The following is a 20617-nucleotide window of genomic DNA, read 5'->3' as shown; positions in this document are numbered from 1 at the left end:
CATTGCCCCAGAGGGAAGAGCTGTCTGACCACATGGCACCGGGTGGCCCCAGTCCATTGACTCATGGTCCCTTTTGCCTCGTCTTCTAGAAGGCCAAGCACCAAGTCAGGGCCTGCCAGTAGCCAAGGAGCATGTTTGGCTCTGTTGTGTCCCCACGTTGTCCCATCTGTCCCTTCCCAGGCCCAGGTGGGATGTACATAAGGGTGCACAGAGACACATTGGGTCACGGGGAAGTAAGGCTGGACGAGGCAGAGGTGCTATTCAGGTAGACCCTGAAAGGCACCTGGTGGGGCAGGGACTCTGGGTCTGTATGTCCTCGTCCCCTCCACCCCACCATGGGGGGCCCTCTCCCTCCTGGGTTAGGGTTAGGGTCCCTCGGGGCTGAGTGGGTCCTGGAGAGCAAGGTGGGCCTGTGTGAGGGATGGAGCCCTGTTCCTGTCCTGGGTGGCGGGGGCTGTCTGGACGCCTCCCGGACTCCACAGCCCACCACTGTGGCTGTCCTTGGGTTGCTGGGGGCGTCCCTGACGGGGCAGGAGCACAGCCTGCCCAGCTCGGTCTGGGTGCAGGCCTGGCCTGTGCCAGGAAAGCTTTACTTTGCAAATGTTGCACATGAACTAAAGAGATCGCTGTCACGACTCTGGGCCGGGCAGTCGGTTCACCGTGAAGACCCCACACCCAGGTCCTGCGCAGGGGCAGGGTCTCTGTGTGCCTGCTGGCCGTGGCCGCCTCCTTGCTCAGACCTGGGTCATCCCCTCTCACGGGCGGAGGAACTGAGCTACGGCAGGGGGATGCTTGCAGTGGGACCGTTGGCCTTAGTGTCCCGTCCTGGTCAAGTGGCCTCGGAGGCGACTGGCCAGAGAGGACGTCTCTCCCCTGCTAGAGAAGCAGAGCTATGCTTGGGGTGCAGGGCGTGCGGTGTTGTTTAGAAACAGACTCCCAGCACCAAGCCCGCGAGCCCCTTGGAGTGACGGCACATGAAATTGATAACAGGCGGTTTCCCATCGGAAGCGTCTGAGGGCCTCCTGAGGCCCGAGACTCCTCTGCCCGGCTGTAAGCCTGGAGTCTGGGTCCTGGTCACACATGTGGGCTCTCGACTTTTGGCCGTTGGCTCCATTTCTCTGATGTTAGCACTTTGTTTACAAAACAAGCAGGAAGGCTGTCCTGCCAACCGTGGGTGCTGGAGGCTTGGATGAGCCAACAGGCGTGGCGAGTGTCATGGCCACACCTTCCGTCTTCCTGGTGGCCTGTGGGGTGAAGGCCGGGCCCTTCTCCTTCCCCTCACCCTCCCAGGGCTGAAAAGCCTGCACACGGCAGCACAGGGTCCCTCTGCCCTCGCTCTGTCCCCAGAGGGTTTGTCCAGAGACCTCCCAGGCTGGGACCGGGGCCTGGGGAGCAGCCCCTCCAGACCTCCGCTGTGCTTGCAGGGCAGCAGGATGAGGGAGGCCGTGTCCACGGCCAACAGCAGCACCACCAGCATCTCCCAGGCCCGGAGAGCCGTGGAGCAGCTGAAGATGGAGGCCTGCATGGACCGGGTGAAGGTGAGCGCAGCGGGTGCTGGACATGGGCCTGGGGGTGGGGCACAGCCTCCACGGGTGCCGGACACAGGCCTGGGTGGGACGCAGGCCTGGGTGGGACGCAGGCCTGGAGGGGACACAGACCTCAGTGGGACGCAGGCCTCGGTGGGACGCAGGCCTCGGTGGGACACAGGCCTCGGTGGGACGCAGGCCTGGGTGGGACGCAGGCCTCAGTGGGACGCAGGCCTGGAGGGGACGCAGGCCTGGGTGGGACGCAGGCCTGGAGGGGACGCAGGCCTGGAGGGGACGCAGGCCTGGGTGGGACGCAGGCCTGGAGGGGACGCAGGCCTCGGTGGGACGCAGGCCTGGGTGGGACGCAGGCCTGGGTGGGACGCAGGCCTGGAGGGGACGCAGGCCTGGGTGGGACGCAGGCCTGGAGGGGACGCAGGCCTCGGTGGGACGCAGGCCTGGGTGGGACGCAGGCCTGGGTGGGACGCAGGCCTGGAGGGGACGCAGGCCTGGGTGGGACGCAGGCCTCGGTGGGACGCAGGCCTGGGTGGGACGCAGGCCTGGAGGGGACGCAGGCCTCGGTGGGACGCAGGCCTCGGTGGGACGCAGGCCTTGGTGGGACGCAGGCCTCGGTGGGACGCAGGCCTGGGTGGGACGCAGGCCTGGAGGGGACGCAGGCCTCGGTGGGACAGGCCTCGGTGGGACGCTGGCCTGGAGGGGACGCAGCCTCGGGGGGCGGGTTTGCTGGCTGCGGAGTTCAGGGCCTGCCCAAGGCTGCGTGATTCTATGAGAGACCCCAAACCCAGGCTCCTGCTGGCTGCAGTCGCCTACCTCACCGTCCTGCCAACAAATGAGCGAGGGAGGGGAAGGACGCGGTCAGCCCAGTGATGCTGCCCCTGCGGTGACCTCCAGGTCAGGCAAGGTCACGGGTCTGGACAGGGGCATTGCCGGGGTGAAGCTCGGAGCCACGCCCGTGTGCTGGGTGCTCCTGGGAGGGAGGACGGTGCCCGCGTGCCCACCGCGTGCTGCGCTCCTCAGCATGGGGCAGCTGCAGCAAGGCGGAGCCCCCGGCCCAGGAGGCCACTGGGAAGCTGGCCAGAGACCAGCAGAGCACAGCGCTGATGGCGGCTGAGGCTGGGGGCTGTCACAGCGTCGGAACAACCACAGGAAGGTCACCGCTCTGTGGGGACAAAGCTCCAAGGCTCGCGCTCAGGCATCTGGGTATGGAAACGGGAATCCGCGGCGCGGGCCACTCCCGCAGCCTGTGTGGCAGAGCCAGCGCCCTCGGCTCCAGCATCGAGCCCTGCTCACTGAGCACACTGGCCGCGCCAGCCCTCGCCTCTGTGAGGTGGTCCCCCTTCTCCCCAGGGCTTTGGGTACAAGCCATGGGAGGGGGTGGAAAGCCCGCTCAGGAGACCTGAGGTGTGCGCGGCAGGGGAGGTCACCAGGGGCAGTGGTTCAAGTCACCCTCCTCCCCGGACGCACCTGTGCATCTACACACCCCAGCACCAGCCGCGACAGTGTGGATCTGGAAGGTCTGCAAGGCCCCTGTGTGGAAGGCCTGGTCCTCAGCCTGGTGCTGTCGGGAGGTGGGGCTGTCCAGGTCACTGGGCAGGGGAGCATGCCTTCCAAGGGGCCTGTGGGTTCTGGTGTCTTCCCCGTCTTTTGTGTCTTGGCCACAAAGTGAACGGCTGCTCTGCCGCGTGCTCCCGCCATGAGGTGCTGTGTCCCCCATGCACACCAGAGCCTGAAAGCAAGGGGCCTGCCCAGGCACAGACCTCCCGAAGCCAAAGTGAACCTTTTCTCTTTTTAAGTTTATCCCAGGTAGTTGTTACAGTACCAGAAAGCTGACCCAGACTATGAATCAGACACAGTCCGTGGTCTCTAGGTGAGAGGAGAGAGCGAGGTTAGCGCCAGGTAGTTGGGGAGGCTTAATGCCTGCTGAGGACCAGCGCTCTGGAGCCCAGACGGGCAGCGCCTCTGCTGCAAGGATGGAGACTCTGGTGAGACTCCCGAGCTCGGCCCTGCAGAGCAGGGCCTGGGAAGCCAGTGTTAGCAGGTCGTCTCCACCAGGTGACCAGAGCTGTGGGCCGTGACGGCTCAGGGCCAACACTGGACAAGGAAAGTCAGAGCTCATGTGCAGAGAGCCACCCCCTGGACTGGGAGATGGCACTGGGCAGCGTCGGAGCAGGCACTGTGCACAAAGGCGCAGAGCCGAGGCACGTGGGGACCCAGGTGTGAGGAGAAACTACCCGTGGGCGGCAGATGCACGGGTCAGCCATCCGTGTTAGCGTGCTCACAGCTGGTGCGGCCATCGACACGCTCTGACTTTAATCTTCCCAAACAGAAACTTGTTACCATCAGATACCCACTCCCCTTTCTTCCCTCCCGAGCCCTGCAGCTGCATTCCACTTTCTGTCCCTATGAATCTGACCATTCAAGGGACTTCCTGCTATTGGAATCATACAGCACCGTCCTTTTGTTATGGCTCATTTCACTTAGCACACAGTCCTTGAGGTTCACCATGCTGTGGGCCTGTTAGCATTTCATTCCTTTTCAAAGCTGAGTAGTATTCCATTGCATGGATATGCACTTCCTGTATCCATTCGTCTGAGGACAGACACCTCCACCCATCTGAACCTCAGCTGTTGGGACACAGTCGGCAGTGCTGGAACATTTCAGCAGTGTGAGTGGAAGGGCAGGGGTCTCTTCAGCACTCCAAGCTCACTTCTTTTGAGTATGTTTCCAAAGATCATTCTCTGGGAATGTGAGAACGTTGGTATCTTTATTTGGGGGCTTTTTTTTTTTGGTATGGTGGATTGAACCCAGGGGTACTCAACCACTGAGCCACATCCCCAGTCCTTTTCTTTTTTTATATTTTATTTAGAGACAGGGTCTCACTCAGTTGCTAAATTGCTGAGACTGGCTTTGAACTCATGATCCTCCTGCCTCAGCCTCCCCAGTAACTGGGATCACAAGCATGTGCCACCATGCCCAGATTATTTGGGGGCATTAATTCTTGTTTTGAAAATGATACACTGTTTCTCTGGTCATAAAAATGGTACTTGCTTATTTTGGAAAATCATTGGAAAATGCGGACAAGTAGAAAGAAGAGAATTGAATGATCTATGACCATCACAGGCTGTTGTTTTCCAATTGAACAGGTCTTACATATTATAAAATTGAGGTTGTCATTACCTCTCTTTTGCTTTTCTCCTCCTGAGTTTTCACTGAACAATGTATTGTGATTTTCTCTTCAGGTCTGTAAATTCTCTCCTAAAATGTCATAATTAATATCTGTTTTCTGCATCATCTGAAGTACAATAGTTGATCTAAGTGCTCTCCTATTCTTAGACCCTTGTTTCCACTTGTGAGTTTTCCGTTTTAAGAAGCACTCAGTGAGCCCACAGGCAGGTGAAATTTGCATGTCTGATTATTTCTGTAGGATGAATTCCCGGGACTGAGGAATACAGCCCACAGAGCGTCTGAACCAGTGTCAGACCTGTTCTGACCTGTGTGGAGTCCGCACGCAGCCCACAGGTTTCCACTGCAGACACGGTCACAAGTCCCCGGTCCCCAGACTCCCTGAACCTTCAGTCTTGCCTGCAAACTCAGGTCCTCCCGAGTACACCGCCCCTGCCCGCCAGGTTCATCATTCACGAGGGGGACTCACAGGACTCAGGAAGCTGTTGTGCTTCCATTAACTGGTTTATTACAAAGATCCCAACCCAGGAGCAGCCAGATGGATGAGCTGCACGGGACAGAGCATTGTGAGCGTGTGGCACCTGCCAGGGCGGCCGTGGATCTCATTACATAGACGCGACTGATCACTCACGGGCCCCCGGCGATTTCACTCAGTCTCCAGCCTCTTCTGTGTCTGGAGGTCAGAGGTCAGGGCTCAGAGTTCCAACTCTAATCCTGGCTTGGTCTTTTTGGTGATCTGCCCCCATCCTGAAGCTATCCAGGGGCTGCCTAATCTCATTTGCATACAGAAGACACTCTTATTACTCCGGAGACTCCAAGGGCTTCCAGAGCTCTGTGCCAGAAACTGGAGAGGCCAAATACTTAATGTGCACCGCAATCTAATATAAAAATCTGCCTGCGCATTTCTCTACGTAAAACTCTGCAGTGGATGAAATACTAGTGCCTTAGCATTGTGCAGAAGACTCCCGATCCAGTCCATCCTCACAGTTAGGAATCATGAATTCTGCCCTGGTTCAGCTCCCGGCCCTCCTGTCCCTCCGTCTTGCAGATCTTGTGAGTCCTGCAGGGTGGGGTCGCCTGTGCAGACCCCTGCCAGCAGAAGCCCTCCATCTCTGTTTCACCAGCAGAGAGAAAAGACAGAAAAGATCCTAAAGGAGAGAGCAGCAAAAGCTTTCAGTAAACAGAGGAAGATCTGCAGATTTAGTTATACCCGGGAAATAATTCACAGAAAATGATCCACAATGAGACACACATACCGATGAGCTTCCTTCAGCTCAGAAGTGAAAAGAAATAGCCCCAACACCACCAAAAAATAAGTAAATAACAAAAAAGAGCAATTTTTATTTTTGAAATGATAAAGTCCACTGGGTAGACAGGAGGAGCTGCCACATGGACGCTGCACCCAACTTTTATTAAGGTCTTCACGTGGGTCCTCAGGGCTGGAGTGTCCACAGCAGCCCGAGAGCTTGGTGCTGCCAGGGCCCAGGGCAGGAAGACCGAGTCTCAGCAGCCGTGTGAGGATGTGCAGGCGCGGACGGCTGAGTCTCCATGGACACTCGGCCACAGATGTGTTCTCAACTACGCAGAAATCTAAACCTAATACGAATATGTGCTCTTTTTCTTTTCTTTTTTTTTTTGGTATCAGGGACTGAACCCAGGGGTGCTTAATCACTGAGCCACATCCCCAGCCCTTTTTCATATTTTATTTGAAGACAGGGTCTCACTGAGTTGCTTAGGGCCTCATTAGGTTGCTGAGGCTGGCTTTGAACTTGTGACCCTCCTGCCTCAGCCTCCGGAGCCTTTGGGATTATAGGCCTGCACCACCATGCCTTGTTGTGCTGCTTTTCTTTAGCAAAATCATTCTGATTTATGCTATAGAACTTTACAAAAGGAAATACAATATGCATTAAAATTATAGGATGACCTCTGGGGAAACTCCCAGTCACCAGTTCCTCCCACGCTGGGCTGAGGGGCTCATTCTCCACTGGACCCACATGCTGTCCGGGTCTCAGGAATCCCTGGTCAAACTGAAGGAAGCACTTGATCTACTTCAAACAGCTCAGTTTTGATTCAGGGTCTGAATGAACGTCATGGAAACAGAATCAGGTGGGGCAGTCAGGGCAAAGTCTAGAGGACTTCAGCAGGAAGGGTTTCTGGGACCTGTGCCCCCAGCGGTCGCTACCAAGCATGCGTGCTCCAGCTTGAGCTGCCACTGAGTCAGGGACCTAGCCGTCCAGCCAGGGCCACCAACACTTCGCTAGAACAGGGCTGACTCTTCCCTCTTGGGTCATCAGTTGAAGTCTGGCATGTTTGACAGACAGGACCAGGACCGCATGCTTGTGCCCAAGTCGCAAGGGATTCTGGGAAAATGAGTACTCAGCATTCTCAGATCCTATTCAGAGAAGCCCTCTGATCCCCTCAGAGAAGACAGTCCCTCCAACCAGAGGAGAGGTCCAGATGCGGGGGACAAAACGCCTGACAACCGTCCACTGCGCAGCCCGTTTCCGCTTATTTTATAGGTGCGAATCAGTAAATGCAAGTTGATTTCTGAAATTGGTTAACGTATTTTGAGCATATTAAAGCTGCAAAGATAAACACTTCTAAGTACTGGAGAACAAGAAATCAAGAACATAGAATGTGAATTAGAAAACAAGAACATGCAAAAGTTCAAAGTGAAAGACACCAACGCAATTCCAGAGGTATCTGTCTTAGCGTGTTAAATGGAAAAACTGATTTAGATTTTCTGATTTAATGTTAAAAACGATGTATTTTGCATTAGGCAGACACCTAAAATAAAGCCACTCAGGCTGATAGAAAAAGAATGGGCAGAAATATACCAGTTATAGTCAATATGTGCAAGATCTAAATGAGTAAAAAGGGTAAAACTCTGAAGAAATAAATCAAAGAACATCTGCATAAATGGAGACGTCGAAGACGCAATAGTGTCAAGACGTTTTTTCCAGTTCCATCCCTAGATTCAATGTAACCCCAATCTAAATCCCAGCAAGTTATCTTGTGCCTATTGACAAACTGATTCTGAAGTCTATGGAAAGGCCCAGAATAGCCAGTAAAATACTAAAGAGAAAGGACGGTGGCAACAGTAGGAGGCTGCCTGGGTCTGACTCGGCTCACTGAGCTGCAGCGACCAGCGGCTGGCGGTGGGCTGGTGGCTCAGGGGAGCAGACGGAGGGCCAGACACCGACCCTCACGGGTGCCCTCTGCTGATCCTCAGAGGAGCAGAGGCGGTCTCTCAAACAAGCTGCTAGACAGTCATTGCAAAAAGATGAATCCGACTTGGCCTTTCCCATCTCACAAAAATTAACTCAAGGGCTGGGCCGGGGGCTCAGGGCTAGAGCGCTTGCCCGGCATGTGTGAGGCCCTGGGTTCGATTCTCGGCACCACATATAAATAAATAGATAAAATCGAGGTCCATTGACAACTAAATATATATATATTTAAAGAAATACCTCAAAGTGAGCCATAGACAGAAACATAAAAGACAAAACTCCGAACTTCCAGAGGACAACAAATCTGGATGGCCTTGGGTTTGGCAGTGAGATTTTAGGTTCAAGAGCAAAAGCAGAACCCATGAAGGAAAATAGGAACAAGCCACACTTGATTGACATGAATGAGTTCTGTGGAGAGGCTAGTAAGGAAATGAAGAGCCGCAGAGCGGAAGTCTGCAAGGACAGGCCTGATAGAAGCCGTGTTCCAAATAGACAGACCTCTTAAAATTAAACAGAGAGAAAACAACCGCACTTAAAATGGACCAAGCAGCCGAACGGCTCATGGATCTCGCCACAGATGATAGGCGATGGCAAACAAGCACCACGAGGCTTGGCTCCAATGGGTCGGTGTGGCGTGTCCCCAGAGCAAACCCAGGCGGTGAAGTTCAGCCATCACCTGTGAGAATGGTGGAATCCAGAAAGCCAGCAGGCTCGTGGGGGCGAGCTGACAGAATCACGTCCGTGCACCTACGAACACATGAGAATGGACCCCGCTAATGTCAGCACCGCGAGGTTGAAAAATAAAGGCACACACACTGATGAAGAAGCCACGTCAGATGCTGGTGAAGGCGTGCTAACGGGGCCTCTGGTTTGTTGTGAGAGGGACTCCAAAGTGACACAGCCATTTAGGTGGTTTCTCACAAAGCCAAACGGTCTCGCCATAGGGTCGGATCACATAAAAAGTGCACAAAGCGAAATACAAGGACGTGTCCAGAAGCAGCGTAGTAAGCCAACTTTCCCTTGCTCTTACTAGTACCTACTCACCCCCTTTTTAGATTTTTTTTTTTTTTTTTTGGTCCCAGGGATTGAACTCAGGGGCCCTTGACCACTGAGCCACATCCCCAGCCCTATTTTGTATTTTATTTGAAGACAGGGTCTCACTGAGTTGCTTAACGCCTCACTATTGCCAAGGCTGGCTTTGAACTTGTGATCCTCCTGTTTCAGCCTCCCGAGCCCCTGGGATTACAGGCGTGTGCCCCTGCGGCCGGCTGCTCACCCTCTCTTGCCTGTCTGATGAGGATGAGCTGGACTCTGACCAGCTGTGCTGCTTTCTTGGCTCTTCCTCGTCTTTTGCTTATAAAATAAGAGTATATAGATTTTTTTCACTCAGAAAATGGTAAGGAGGCCTCCCAGTAAGCACCACTCACAGGGCACCTTGGCACATCCTGGAAGCCCACAGCTCAACCCGGAAGCTGCCTGGGAGGCAGGCTCACAGAAGCAGGTGTAGGAATGTGTATCTGCATCAGGAACACTTTGAAACCACTTCCCAGCCTCTATCGACCTTGAGAAGGCCCTGCTTGAATGTGTAAGACACTCAGCACAAAAGGGCAAAGAAGATCTAACCACAGAACACCTTGCTTTGGAATCAGCAGAGTCATTACTGAAAAATAAATCAATGTACAGGTTCTCTCCAAATTAATGTACAGGTTCAATGTAAGGATAACCCAAATTCTACTTTGGATTTTGAGGAAGCAAACTTTAAATTATTCTGAAGTTCGGTTGGATGGAAATGTGTGGGAGTATCTGGGAGGTTTGTTTTAGTCTTTATCTTTGCAGCACTGTGGGTAAAATCCAGGGCAGCTCACTTGCTAGGCAAGTGCTGTACCACTGAGCTGCACCCCAGGCCAAGAGAGTTTTCCTAAGTATTTGTGTCTTAGGAGGAAGATATTAAACCATATCATAAAATCACAATATTTAAACATTTCTAATACTCTTTCAGGAACAGACAGATCATTGGAACAGAATAAGAAGTCTCAAAATAGACCCCAGTATATTGAGAATTTAGAATATGATTCCAGATGGTATCTCAAGTCAGTGGGGAATATATTATTAATAAATGTTGTTAGATGTTGCTAGCACTTTGAAAAATAAATAAAGCTACATGCTTCACTAATTTTATCTAAATAAATGAATTATATTCATCTGCTCAGGCTGACAGACTATCAGGCTGGGTGGCTTAAGCAACAGATTTATTTTTTCTCAGTTCTACAGGGTATCCATGCAAGATCAAGGTGCCAGTGAGGGTCTGTGTGTGGCGAGGCCACCTTTTCACTGTCCTGACGTGGCCTTTCTTTTGTGCTTGCAGGTAGAAAGAGAGATAGGCACACCTGGGGGGAGAGTGGCCTTCCATCATGTCTCTTCCTCTTCTTGTAAGGACTCGGCCCCAGCAGGTTAGGACCCACCCTTTTGACCACGTTCAACCTAAATTACCTCCGGAAAGGCCCTGTCCCCTAACGCAGGCACATTGGGTTTACGGCTTCCGTGTTTGAATTGGCAGGGGTGTAGTTCAGTTTATAGCATGAACCAAAGATTTAATATAACAATCGAGGGGCTGGGGCTGGGGCTCAGTGGCAGAGCGCTTGCCTGGCACAGATGAGGCACTGGGTTTGATCCTCAGCACCACATAAAATAAACAAACGAAGACATGCTGTCCATCCACAACCACAAAAAAAAAAATTTTAAACATAGTGAATAAATGGAACCACAGAACTAGGAAGTAGGAGTGAGGTTTCTACGACACGACTTTGAGAACGCCTTCGTAGTCATGCCGTGAAATCCACAGTTCACATAGTGATCCGCTGTCCTCCAGCAGTGTGGACCGTCCACACTGCGTTTGCTGAAGCACCAGGGAGCACGGGGGTCTTGCTCCTGGATCCAGAGCTCCGGCCCCCTCTGCTCTCAGGCGCGCCTTTCTTCTCCTCTGGCTCTTCTCTAGGAGTGGCTGGCAGAGCCACTGTGCCGTGCATTCCTCTGAGACAGCAGGTCTGTTTTCTGTGGCTTGTTTCCCCCAGATGATAAAACTCACAGGGTTGAGCCGATGAAGCCAAACCAGAAGCTTCTAAAGTAAAGACTGTCGTTAAAACGGAAGAGGGAGGCTCGAGCGTCATGTGCCGGGTGGAAAGCTGAGAGCAGCCAGAGCAGCTGCTCCCGCTCCCGGGCCGCTCCGGCCGGCTGAGGTGTGGAGGTCCAGGGTGAGAGGCGATTAAGAGACGGGAGATGGAGAGCTGCCTTCTGAAAGGAGAGGCCGACCACCACAAGCCCCTGACCGGCGGGCTCTCATCCTGGCAGTGGCCGCGGCGTCCCTGGGTCTCGCCTGGGCCCCGCAGGGAGGGACCCAGTGGAGGCTTTGCCGGTTCTTCACCCCATCGCCTCCCCAGGAGCCTTCCTCCTCTCGGCTGACCTGCAGAAGGTAGCTGTGCTTTCTTACAGTCAGATTTAGAAAGAAGCCCAGGCAGAGGTGTCAGGGGAGGTGCTAGGGGCGGGGACAGATCAGAGGAGCACGGCCTTTGGATCAAGCCAAAGTGGAGGGCAGGACGGGCCCAGGAGGGAGGAAGGCGCCCCAGGGAGGAACAGGCCCTTCCAGACACAGGCCTGCTTCGCAGGGGGGCTGTGGCGTGGCGTGGCCCCAGGAGCGGAGAGAAACCGCCTCACTCCTGGACATCCTGTCCATCCTTCCAGGAAGCAGCCAGACACGAGGGAATTGGAGCCCCCGCCCACACGGCACCCTCCACCACCTCACTTGGCTGCACACCAGTGTGTCCTGCCCAGGTGTGCATCCTGGGCAGGTGTGTGTCCTGCCCAGGTGTGTGTCCTACCCAGGTGTATGTCCTAGACAGGTGTGTATCCTGCCCAGGTATACATCCTAGACAGGTGTGCGTCCTGGACAGGTATACATCCTAGACAGGTGTGCGTCCTGGACAGGTATGTGTCCTACCCAGGTATACGTCCTGGACAGGTGTGTGTCCTGCCCAGGTATGTATCCTACCCAGGTATACATCCTAGACAGGTGTGTGTCCTGCCCAGGTGTGCATCCTAGACAGGTGTGCATCCTGCCCAGGTGTGCATCCTAGACAGGTGTGTGTCCTGCCCAGGTATGTGTCCTAGACAGGTGTGCATCCTGCCCAGGAGGACAGGGCCAGTTAACGCCTGGTGCTGCCTAGCCAGGACCTTGCTGCTGAACTCATATCACTGCTCCTCCCTCACTGCCTTCCTGGAACCCCTCTGCACTGAGGGCCGTACGAGGGGGGTCTTGCTGTGTTCCTTGGTCACCTCCATAGTTCCCATCCCCATACAGATTGCTCTTTTGGTAAACTTACAAAATGACTGATTTGTCACCTTCTTTGTAGAGAGTTGGAAAATACCAAAACTGAGATGATCAGTCAGATGAGACCTCTACCAAACTGTTAGAAGGATTTGGCTAAGTCAAGGTCCAGCGAGGATGTGGCATCACACACAGACGGCTTGGTGAGGGCTCGGCTGCCCTGGGCTGGGTCGGCGTGGGGACACCTCTGACAGGCCAGCTTGGAGATGCTAGCCATCTCCTGTGCCTTAAATCCACCTCCCAGTGTGCAGTCACCTAGGATATGGGGGAGCCTTTATGGCAATGGTTGTGACTGACCCACTGTCAACTACACAACCCTACGATTCAGAGGGGCTCCCTGTTGTGTTGTTCTTTTATTCACGCACGAATCCCACCATCCTGCAGGCATAAGCTCACCCCTTCAGCCAAATGCTGTGTGTGGCGTAGGCCTGGCTGGGTGGGCAGAAGCCCCTCCTCATAAGGCTTCTAACAGTGACTGGGAATCACCAACAGGGTGGATCCACTGGAAGCCATAATCCGGTAGTATCTGGAGACTGCCCTTAGGGGTCTGCAGGAGGACTTACGAATACCAGTTCTCTTTTAAAAAGAGAGAGATTCCTTAGGAACCGGCATTCGTCTCAAATACTTCCCAGTGTGAGAAGAGGAAGAGAAGGGGCTGGGGCTCCGTGGGGGAGCACGTGCCCGGCACGTGAGAGGCACTGGGTTCCATCCTCAGCACCACAGATAGATAAAATAAAGGTCCACTGACAACTATATATATTTTAAAAAGGAAGAAGAGGGCTGGGGATATAGCTCAGTTGGTAGAGTGCTTGCCTTGCAAGCACAAGGCCCTGGGTTCAATCCCCAGCACCGTTAAAAAAAAAGGAAGAAGAAAAGTCTCAAACTCACCCTGCGGGGTTTGCTCAGAGTCAGGCGAGGCCCACACTCTACTCTCCTGAGAATCCCGTGGGGCTGCAGGATTCTGATGGAGAGGCACCAACTTTTACCTTGTAGAAGACACCAGTGCTCAGAGCTGGCTGCAACTCAGCTGTGCCCTTAATGAGGGTCCCGCTTTGTTTTCTGGGAGTAGAGGGAGGAACAGGCAAAGCCAACACAGATGCTTCTAGTTGATTCCAAGTACTATTGTTCAGTAGACCCAGCCTGCTGAGAAATAGGTGTGGGTCTCTCTACTTTAGATGCAAAGTGCAGAGGTCGTCACAGTAAGAGTAGTAATTATGTCATCTGTCCTGTCAGGGGATGTGACTATAGTAATTGCAACATTCTCTCCCATCCCTGAAGCTTGTAATTATAGTGCAACTAACAGGATTATGTGCTAAACTTGGGCTGTTTAATCACCTCCTTTACTCTGAAATGGATGGTAAATTCCACAGTTGTTCCCAGACTGCTGATTCTGTTCAACGCCTGCTGTCCTGTGGCTTTGTGTGTGCGTGTGCTAGGGCTGGAACCCGGGGCCTCACGCTCCCTAGTCAGGTGCGCCGCCCCAGAGCAGAGCCCGACCCTCGCTGTGGCTCTAACAGGCGGGAGGCAGAGATGCTGGGCGCCTCACCACGCCGAGCTGAGACGCTGACTGGGGCTGGGGAGTGAACAGGGAGCTGTAATTTTCTACCAGAATGAAATTCTGCCTTCAAAAGCAAATTGTCTCTTTTACGTTTCAAAGACGGCAGGTGTTTTATGGAATCAGGCGAGGTCCCTCACGCTTATTTATAAGAAGGAACCTACAGCCAGAGAAATCACTCGGGCCTAAGGAGAGGCGTAGGCTGATGAATGCCCGGGTGTTCCGCTGAGGGTCAGGATGCCACCTTCCGCGTGTGAGGCATGATGACAGTCACTGCCAGTCACCGTTCAGTAAACGCCCGGGGTTATCTGAGATCCTGTGGGTATAGGGGAATAAAGGACTTTGGACACCGAGCACCTAGTTAAGGGAAGCTCCCTGGGGTATTTCTTGTAAGATGACTTAACACTCCGTTGGACGCAGCTGCGCCTGAGAAGAATGTCCTTAGTGGCATAATTGTTGTAGTCCATTTTCTGTAGCCGTGGCAGAACCCCACAGGCTGGGTAATTTATAAGAAAAGAAATGGGATTCTCACAGTCCTGGAGGCTGGGAGGTCCAAGAACACAACACCAGCATCTGGCAAGGACCTCAAAGCTGTGACATAACCAGGCGGGAGGGCAGGCGGTCATGGAGAGAAAACTCGGCCACATTCCCTCTTATCAGGAGCCCGAGACAACGGAGGGTTCCTGCAGTCGGCCTCGCTCTGCTTACGAGGGTGGAGCCCGGCAGCCTCCGCTCAGAGGTCCCACTGGCCAGCACCTTACGAGGCAGTCCCCTCTCCTGAGTGTGCAGGGACGTGCAGACCGTGGCAGTGGGGGTCCAGAGACTCAGGGCGCGCCCGAGAACCCACCCGGGCCACGGAGTGTGGAGCCGAGCGCTCTGACCTGGCTGTACCCCAGCTCCGGTAGCATCCGTGCCTGCCGTTCCTGCGGTTCCTGCGGTTCAGGCTCAGGCAGGGCTTGGCATCCAGAGGCTGCGGTGATCTGGAAGCAGCAGGAGGCAGGCAATCCAAGAACAGCCCGTCTTCTTGGACGGCATCAAGCACAGCATCACCTTTGGGAGGTGGCAGGAAACCCCCGGGGTGACCTGCTTAGGACTGGCACGACAGCCACTGCGGGGTTGTTGGGCTGTGAGGGAAGAAGGCTCACTGGAGTGGGAGGGACCGAGCGCCCAGCTGGAGCGGCCCCCATGCCCCAGGCTCCTTGGAGGCCCCTCCGCCACAGCGTGGCCTGATGTGATGTGGAGCTTCCCGCACAGCAGCCCGGAGGCGACCCCCCCGGTCACCCTCAGAGACCTAGACTAGGCTAATCCACTGCATCTGACCAGTAGACTGACCAAGGACAGATGGCTGTGCAGGCGGCTATCACACGGTCAGGCCTCGGTCCCTCCACAGCCGGGACAGTCCACTCCTCCTGATGGTTATGGCGACGTCATTATTTCTGAGTCTTCTCACTGAGGCCCGGAATCTCACTTTGTTCTTTCCCTACATCCTCCCCATTAGTTACGAGGTGGAGACTCAGCAAATGCTTCCTCCATGACATAATGAGGTTTACAGAGAATTCAGAATCAACTGGAGTGCAGCCAAAGAATGAAATAGGTGGAAACTGAAAACGGAGAGCCAGAGGAGGTTCTTAAAGGAAGCACCTGAGACCCAGCCATTCCCAGGAGCCACAGGGCGGCTCCCACCGCACAGCCCTGCCTGTGCCGGTGCAGGGGCGGTGGGGTGGGATCCATGGCATGAACCCAGCAGTGTCTGCACCTGCAGCCTGGCATGGGAGGAGGGAGTCATGCCCGGAGCAACCGGGTCCCGCGGGCTGGGCTCAGCCTTAGGTACCCACCCCCACACTCACGGGTCCCCTGCAGGCTTGGCCCTCCCCAGGCCTCTACGCCCTTGGGAAATTCCTACAAGGCTGTCCTGTCATCCACTGCAAATTTCAAACACTCCTATCGAACTCGACATGCATTTATTTAGGATCTAAAATACTGGCCGTGGTGCTACTACAGGTAGAATCAGACACCATCCACGTAAAAGCAGGCTTAGAGATTCCTAACACTCCCAGTTGTTACTGAGAAAAGCAAAGCTCAGAGAGTTTGAGTTCTTTGCCCAAGGTCACACAGCTAGCTTAGGGGTGGGGATGCAATGAGAAGCCCAGTGTTCATTGGTGCCCCTTCTCTCTTCCACACTCCTAACAAATGTAGGCTCTGTCAGGAGTTAGGTTGACTCTTATATTCTACTCTTACCTGATTGATCTGGGGGGGGGGGGGGCTTTCTGGAACTAGCAGGATTCCAGCCACTGCTTCGGTGCTGTGTCTGGCTGGACGCGAGACGTTGGAGGATGAGCCAGCTCCGGTGGGGACGCAGGCGGCTTTCCTGGCCGGAGGCTCTGGAGCCCTTTCTCACTCATCTGTCGTGTGCCCATCATTTGGGCTTGTTTGTTTGTTTGTAATTTCCATAATCTAACAGTGCTGGGGTCTCGAACCCTGGTCTCCAGCATGGGAGGCAGGCTCTCTACGTGATGGGCTATATCGCCAACACATGTGCCCATCATTCTAGAGAAGACTAGGGTGGACTGAAAGGCGGGCGCGAGGGTGAAGTGGCTGCTGCACACCCTGAGCCTTTCGTGGGCACTGTCAAGAAGCCTGGTGGGCAGCTGAGTTAATGCACAGGCCATCCACCTGCCGAGCACCTGAGGGGCGGTGAGCGGAAGGAACGGGAACGGGTCACTCGGCTCCCGCCAGCCAGCGCTCCTCTCTGCACTCCCGCGATGACCGCGGGTGGATTAAGATAAGTCTGGAAGGGCAAGGGCTGCGGCTCAGGGGGGCTCACTCTGCAGGGGAGTGGCCTCCCTAGGTAAAAAGGCACATTCTTGTAAAACAGCAGGACAGGAGGCCTGTCTTGGGAGCAGCGTCTCCTGGTCTGGTCCTGAGAGCAGACTGCAGGAGAACAGCTGGCCAGGCAGCCTTCCGTCTTACTCTTCCAGGGAGGGAGTGGCAGAGTCATTGCTGGCCACTGGCTGGACCCTGGACTCCTCCTCCAACTAGGAGTGCCAGCACTTCAGCCCTCTCCAGACGCATCCCACGTAGCATCTCCAGGGCAACATCTTCCCAACCTGTCCTGGGTTTGTACCATCCCCCTGCAGCCTGTCCCGGGGCTGTCCACCCCCAACACAGGCCTCCGCCCCGGACCACCCGGAGCAGGCCTTTAACCAAGCTCCTGTGCTGTGTCCCCGCAGGTCTCCCAGGCAGCCGCGGACCTCCTGGCCTACTGTGAAGCCCACGTGCGGGAAGACCCCCTCATCATCCCGGTGCCCGCGTCGGAGAACCCCTTCCGGGAGAAGAAGTTCTTCTGCACCATCCTTTAGCCCTAGTGATGAGCGTCCCTCCTCTGTCCTCAGAGCCCGTGGAGACCACGCATGCTCAGCCCCGGGGAGCGCCTGCCCCCACCCCCGCCCAGCCCTCCGAGGCCGGCTCGCCTCGGTTTTTCATGTTTTCTTCCTGACATTCCATTTCTTTTTATTTGTTTTCTTTCATTTTTACGTTATTTTCATTAGTGGCAAAGAGAAATAGACATTTTTATAGCCAATAACAAATGTGCCGTGTAAACGTAAGATGGATTTAAGGGTTTACGGTTTTTAAACATCAATTCCCAAGTTTAAATACACGTAGTAATGAATTTATCGGACAATTTATTGAAATGAAGAAGGGAGCCCAAGTAGTCCCCACTTCCGGTAACTCAGCATCAGCCGAGGACATTTCCACCCACGCAATGCTCCCCGATGCCCGGGCACAGCAGCGCTGGGGTCCCCGCGCCTGTGCCCGCGGGCCCTGCAACTTCCCGGCCCTGCGTCTCAGGCGGCGCAGCCCAGCCCCTGCTGGATGGCCCTTGCCTCCCGTCGCTTCTCAGCGACCTCTGTGCGGTGGTCCTCTTCCAAAGGTAGCCGTGGGGTAGCCACTGGCCGCCTGAACACTGTCGGTGCTCCAGGCAGACCCGCGGGCCTCCACCGCACCTCTCCCTGCTGCCTCCTGCTCTGGCTCCAGCCATCCACAGGGCCCTGGCGGGGTACAGCACGGCTCCAAAGCGGGCTCAGCAGGGCGACCCAGCCCCCAGGCAGCAGAGTGGCACCCTCATGGTGGGCTGCCCGCTGATCTAATCTTGGCTCTTGAATCCTCCAACCTTGAGGACCGCGAGTGTAGGTCTGCCTTGGAGGGAGGAGGGCAGGCGTGGGAGACATGCGCTCTGCCCGGGCCAGAGTGACACACCATGACGGGAAAACTGGACTCGGTGCAGGCGTTCAGCCGGGCCCTCCCGGCCGCCCTGAGCTGCGACACCTTCCAGGTTCACCTGTTGCAGGTGGGCAGCTCCGTCAGCAGCACACTTCTCCTCCTCTCTGCAGCCTGCCCAGCCTGGATGGGGGCAGCTCATGGACGATGAGGCCTGACCGAAAGAGCCAGAGACAGCCCGAGTTAGCCGGGGCTCTCTGAGCAGGCTGCTGGCCCCTGATGGAGCGGGAGGAGGAGCCATGGGAGCCAGCGCTGTGGGTCTAGAATCCTGTCCTCCCTGCCTGGCTGCGGCAGGGCCTCCCTGTGTGCTGTGGGCAAGCCTGGGGTGCCCAGCTGTTTCAACCTGCAAGTGGGGGGCGGTGGATTTCCTGCCTGTCTGGAAGGAAATTGAGGAAAGCTTGGATTATGCTTAAAACACATACACATACTAAACGCCAAGGCGCAATGTAGAGACCAATGTGGGACTTCCAAGATCCCCCAGCTCAGATGGATGAAGAGTATAAAATTGCCTGCAAAGAGGCAAATATAATTTTCAGATCAACTAATGACTTGCTCCCCTGGTGTATGGTTTTAGCACACTGTCATCCCTTAGTTTCCATAGGCTCACTGATGGCACCAGGGTTGTCAGGAGGCCATCTGCTCAGACTGCAGAATTGTACACTGAAGGCGGTGATGAACCTTCCGTCCTTCTGCAGTTGGGGCTGTGACCAGGACCTCTTTATTCTGTGGTCCATGTCAGCGTCATTAGCCTGATAAAGCAAAACACAATCCATAAAAGCACAACAGAGAAGCCAAGAAAGTGGGTCGGCACAGATAATGGCAAAACCAGGTCAAGAGTAAAATGTGCTTTGCATCTTCCACCAGACTCTCCCCCCATTTGTTTTGCTGTCCGTCCCTCTGCGCTCCATCTTCCTTTTCTCTCTCCTCTGCCCTTTTCCAGTTCTCTGACAGTCCCCTGCCAGAGGCCTTTCTGTTCTTTCACACCCCACTTCCAGACCTCCGGCAGTTTCTGCAGGCCACCCCTGCAGGTGTTCCTGCGCTCCCCTCACCTGGGGACTGTGAGCTGCCCATCTCCATCATCAGTGAAGATGAATGACAGAAGCTGCCGCCATGTGGACTGCAGCTGTGTCGGGCGGTTGCCATGTCATATTTTCAGCTTCCTGTAGGGGGTGTCGCCCCTTTCATATGAATTTAGTGGGATGTGGTACCCAGTTCCCACGACGGAAGCTGGAGTGGGTGGGTGTTCCCTGTCTCTCAGGTGCCCCCTCTCCTACTCTGTACTAGTCAGGGGATGGTCAGTGACCCAGGCAGTTTACCTGGACCCCACAGCTTGGTGCTGTGACCCTGGAGCAGATGACACAGAAATGGAGCCATGCCAAGAATCATCTCATGGAAGCTGCAGTGGTCCTGGGATGGCAAAAGCCCAGCAAGAGAAGGGTGTAGGGTTGCCAGACTGCAGGGTGCATGTCCACTGGGACAGCAGGGTCCTGGGCCTCACTGATCTGCCTTGTCCGTCTTCTATGTCCCTTCTAGCTCCTGTTAATTCTTTGAGCCTCCAAGCTCCATTCAGTAAATTCTTCATTCTTCCATGAAATAGCCCGAGTTGGATGGAAATACCATGTTACCTAATAATTCCTAGGTATAGTCCCACAAGAAATGTGTACATAAATTCATTAAAAGAAACCTAGAATGTTCCTGGAAGCACTGTTCATAAAAACCCCAAATGGGAAAGCACCCAAATGCCATGTTGATTGGATAAACATGGTCTGCTGCTCCAACCCAAAGCCTAGAGGTGAGCCAGGTAAGATGATTACCCACCATCGATCCCATTTTTATGAAGCATGAAACCTGGCAATCCAAGTTGCAAGGAGAGATAGGAGGCCCTGCTACTCCAGAGTCACTACCAAGGGAAGAGTCACCAAGGGAACAGAAACCAGGGGCAGGAGGGAGCTTCCAGGATGCTCTGATTCTGGATCCGGCTGCCGTTCACCTGCGTGTGTTCTGTTTGTGAAAATTCTTCCAGCTGTAGACTTTGGATTTGGGTGCTTTTCTGTACGTATGTTACACTTCAATAAAAAGTTGGGTTTTGTGGCTACCAGTCATGACTCCTACGTTCTTTATTTTTTCTATTTTGGCAATTTTCTTGACTTCGGGCTCCTCCTCAGACATCATCAACATGACACTAGTAATAACTAACACCAATAGTGGGGCATTTTAAGAGCACGTTTGATAACACTTTGAATTGCAATCCACAGTCGCCTGGATGAAGAACAGGCTGTCAGCAACATGCAGGTGGCTCCCTGGCACAGATATGCCAACACCACGCTGTGGGCTTTGTGGGGACACTGAGGAACTCTTCGGGGACACCGGGGGATGGCCAAGATGACATCCTGTCAGCCTTCCTGCCTCTGACGTGAGTGAAGGGAGAGGATGGCCTACCAGGAGAGCT

General features: G+C 54.6%; 1 protein-coding gene across 2 annotated transcripts in view; it reads left to right on the top strand.

Annotated features, from left to right (window-relative positions):
- Positions 1 to 20240, top strand: part of Gng4 (G protein subunit gamma 4) — a 50586-nt gene extending 30346 nt beyond the window's left edge. For both annotated transcript variants that reach the window (XM_047521014.1, XM_047521013.1), the window contains exons 3-4: positions 1425 to 1538; positions 17121 to 20240. In XM_047521014.1, coding sequence (XP_047376970.1) covers positions 1434 to 1538; positions 17121 to 17249 — 234 coding nt within the window. In that variant the 5' untranslated portion in view covers positions 1425 to 1433 and the 3' untranslated portion in view covers positions 17250 to 20240. The remainder of the gene's footprint in view (positions 1 to 1424; positions 1539 to 17120) is intronic.
- The last annotated feature ends 377 nt before the right edge of the window (positions 20241 to 20617 follow it).

The sequence above is a fragment of the Sciurus carolinensis genome, chromosome 12 (genome assembly GCF_902686445.1).
Source record: "Sciurus carolinensis chromosome 12, mSciCar1.2, whole genome shotgun sequence".
Lineage (NCBI taxonomy): Eukaryota > Metazoa > Chordata > Mammalia > Rodentia > Sciuridae > Sciurus > Sciurus carolinensis.
This window is presented reverse-complemented; position numbering and strand designations above follow the sequence as displayed.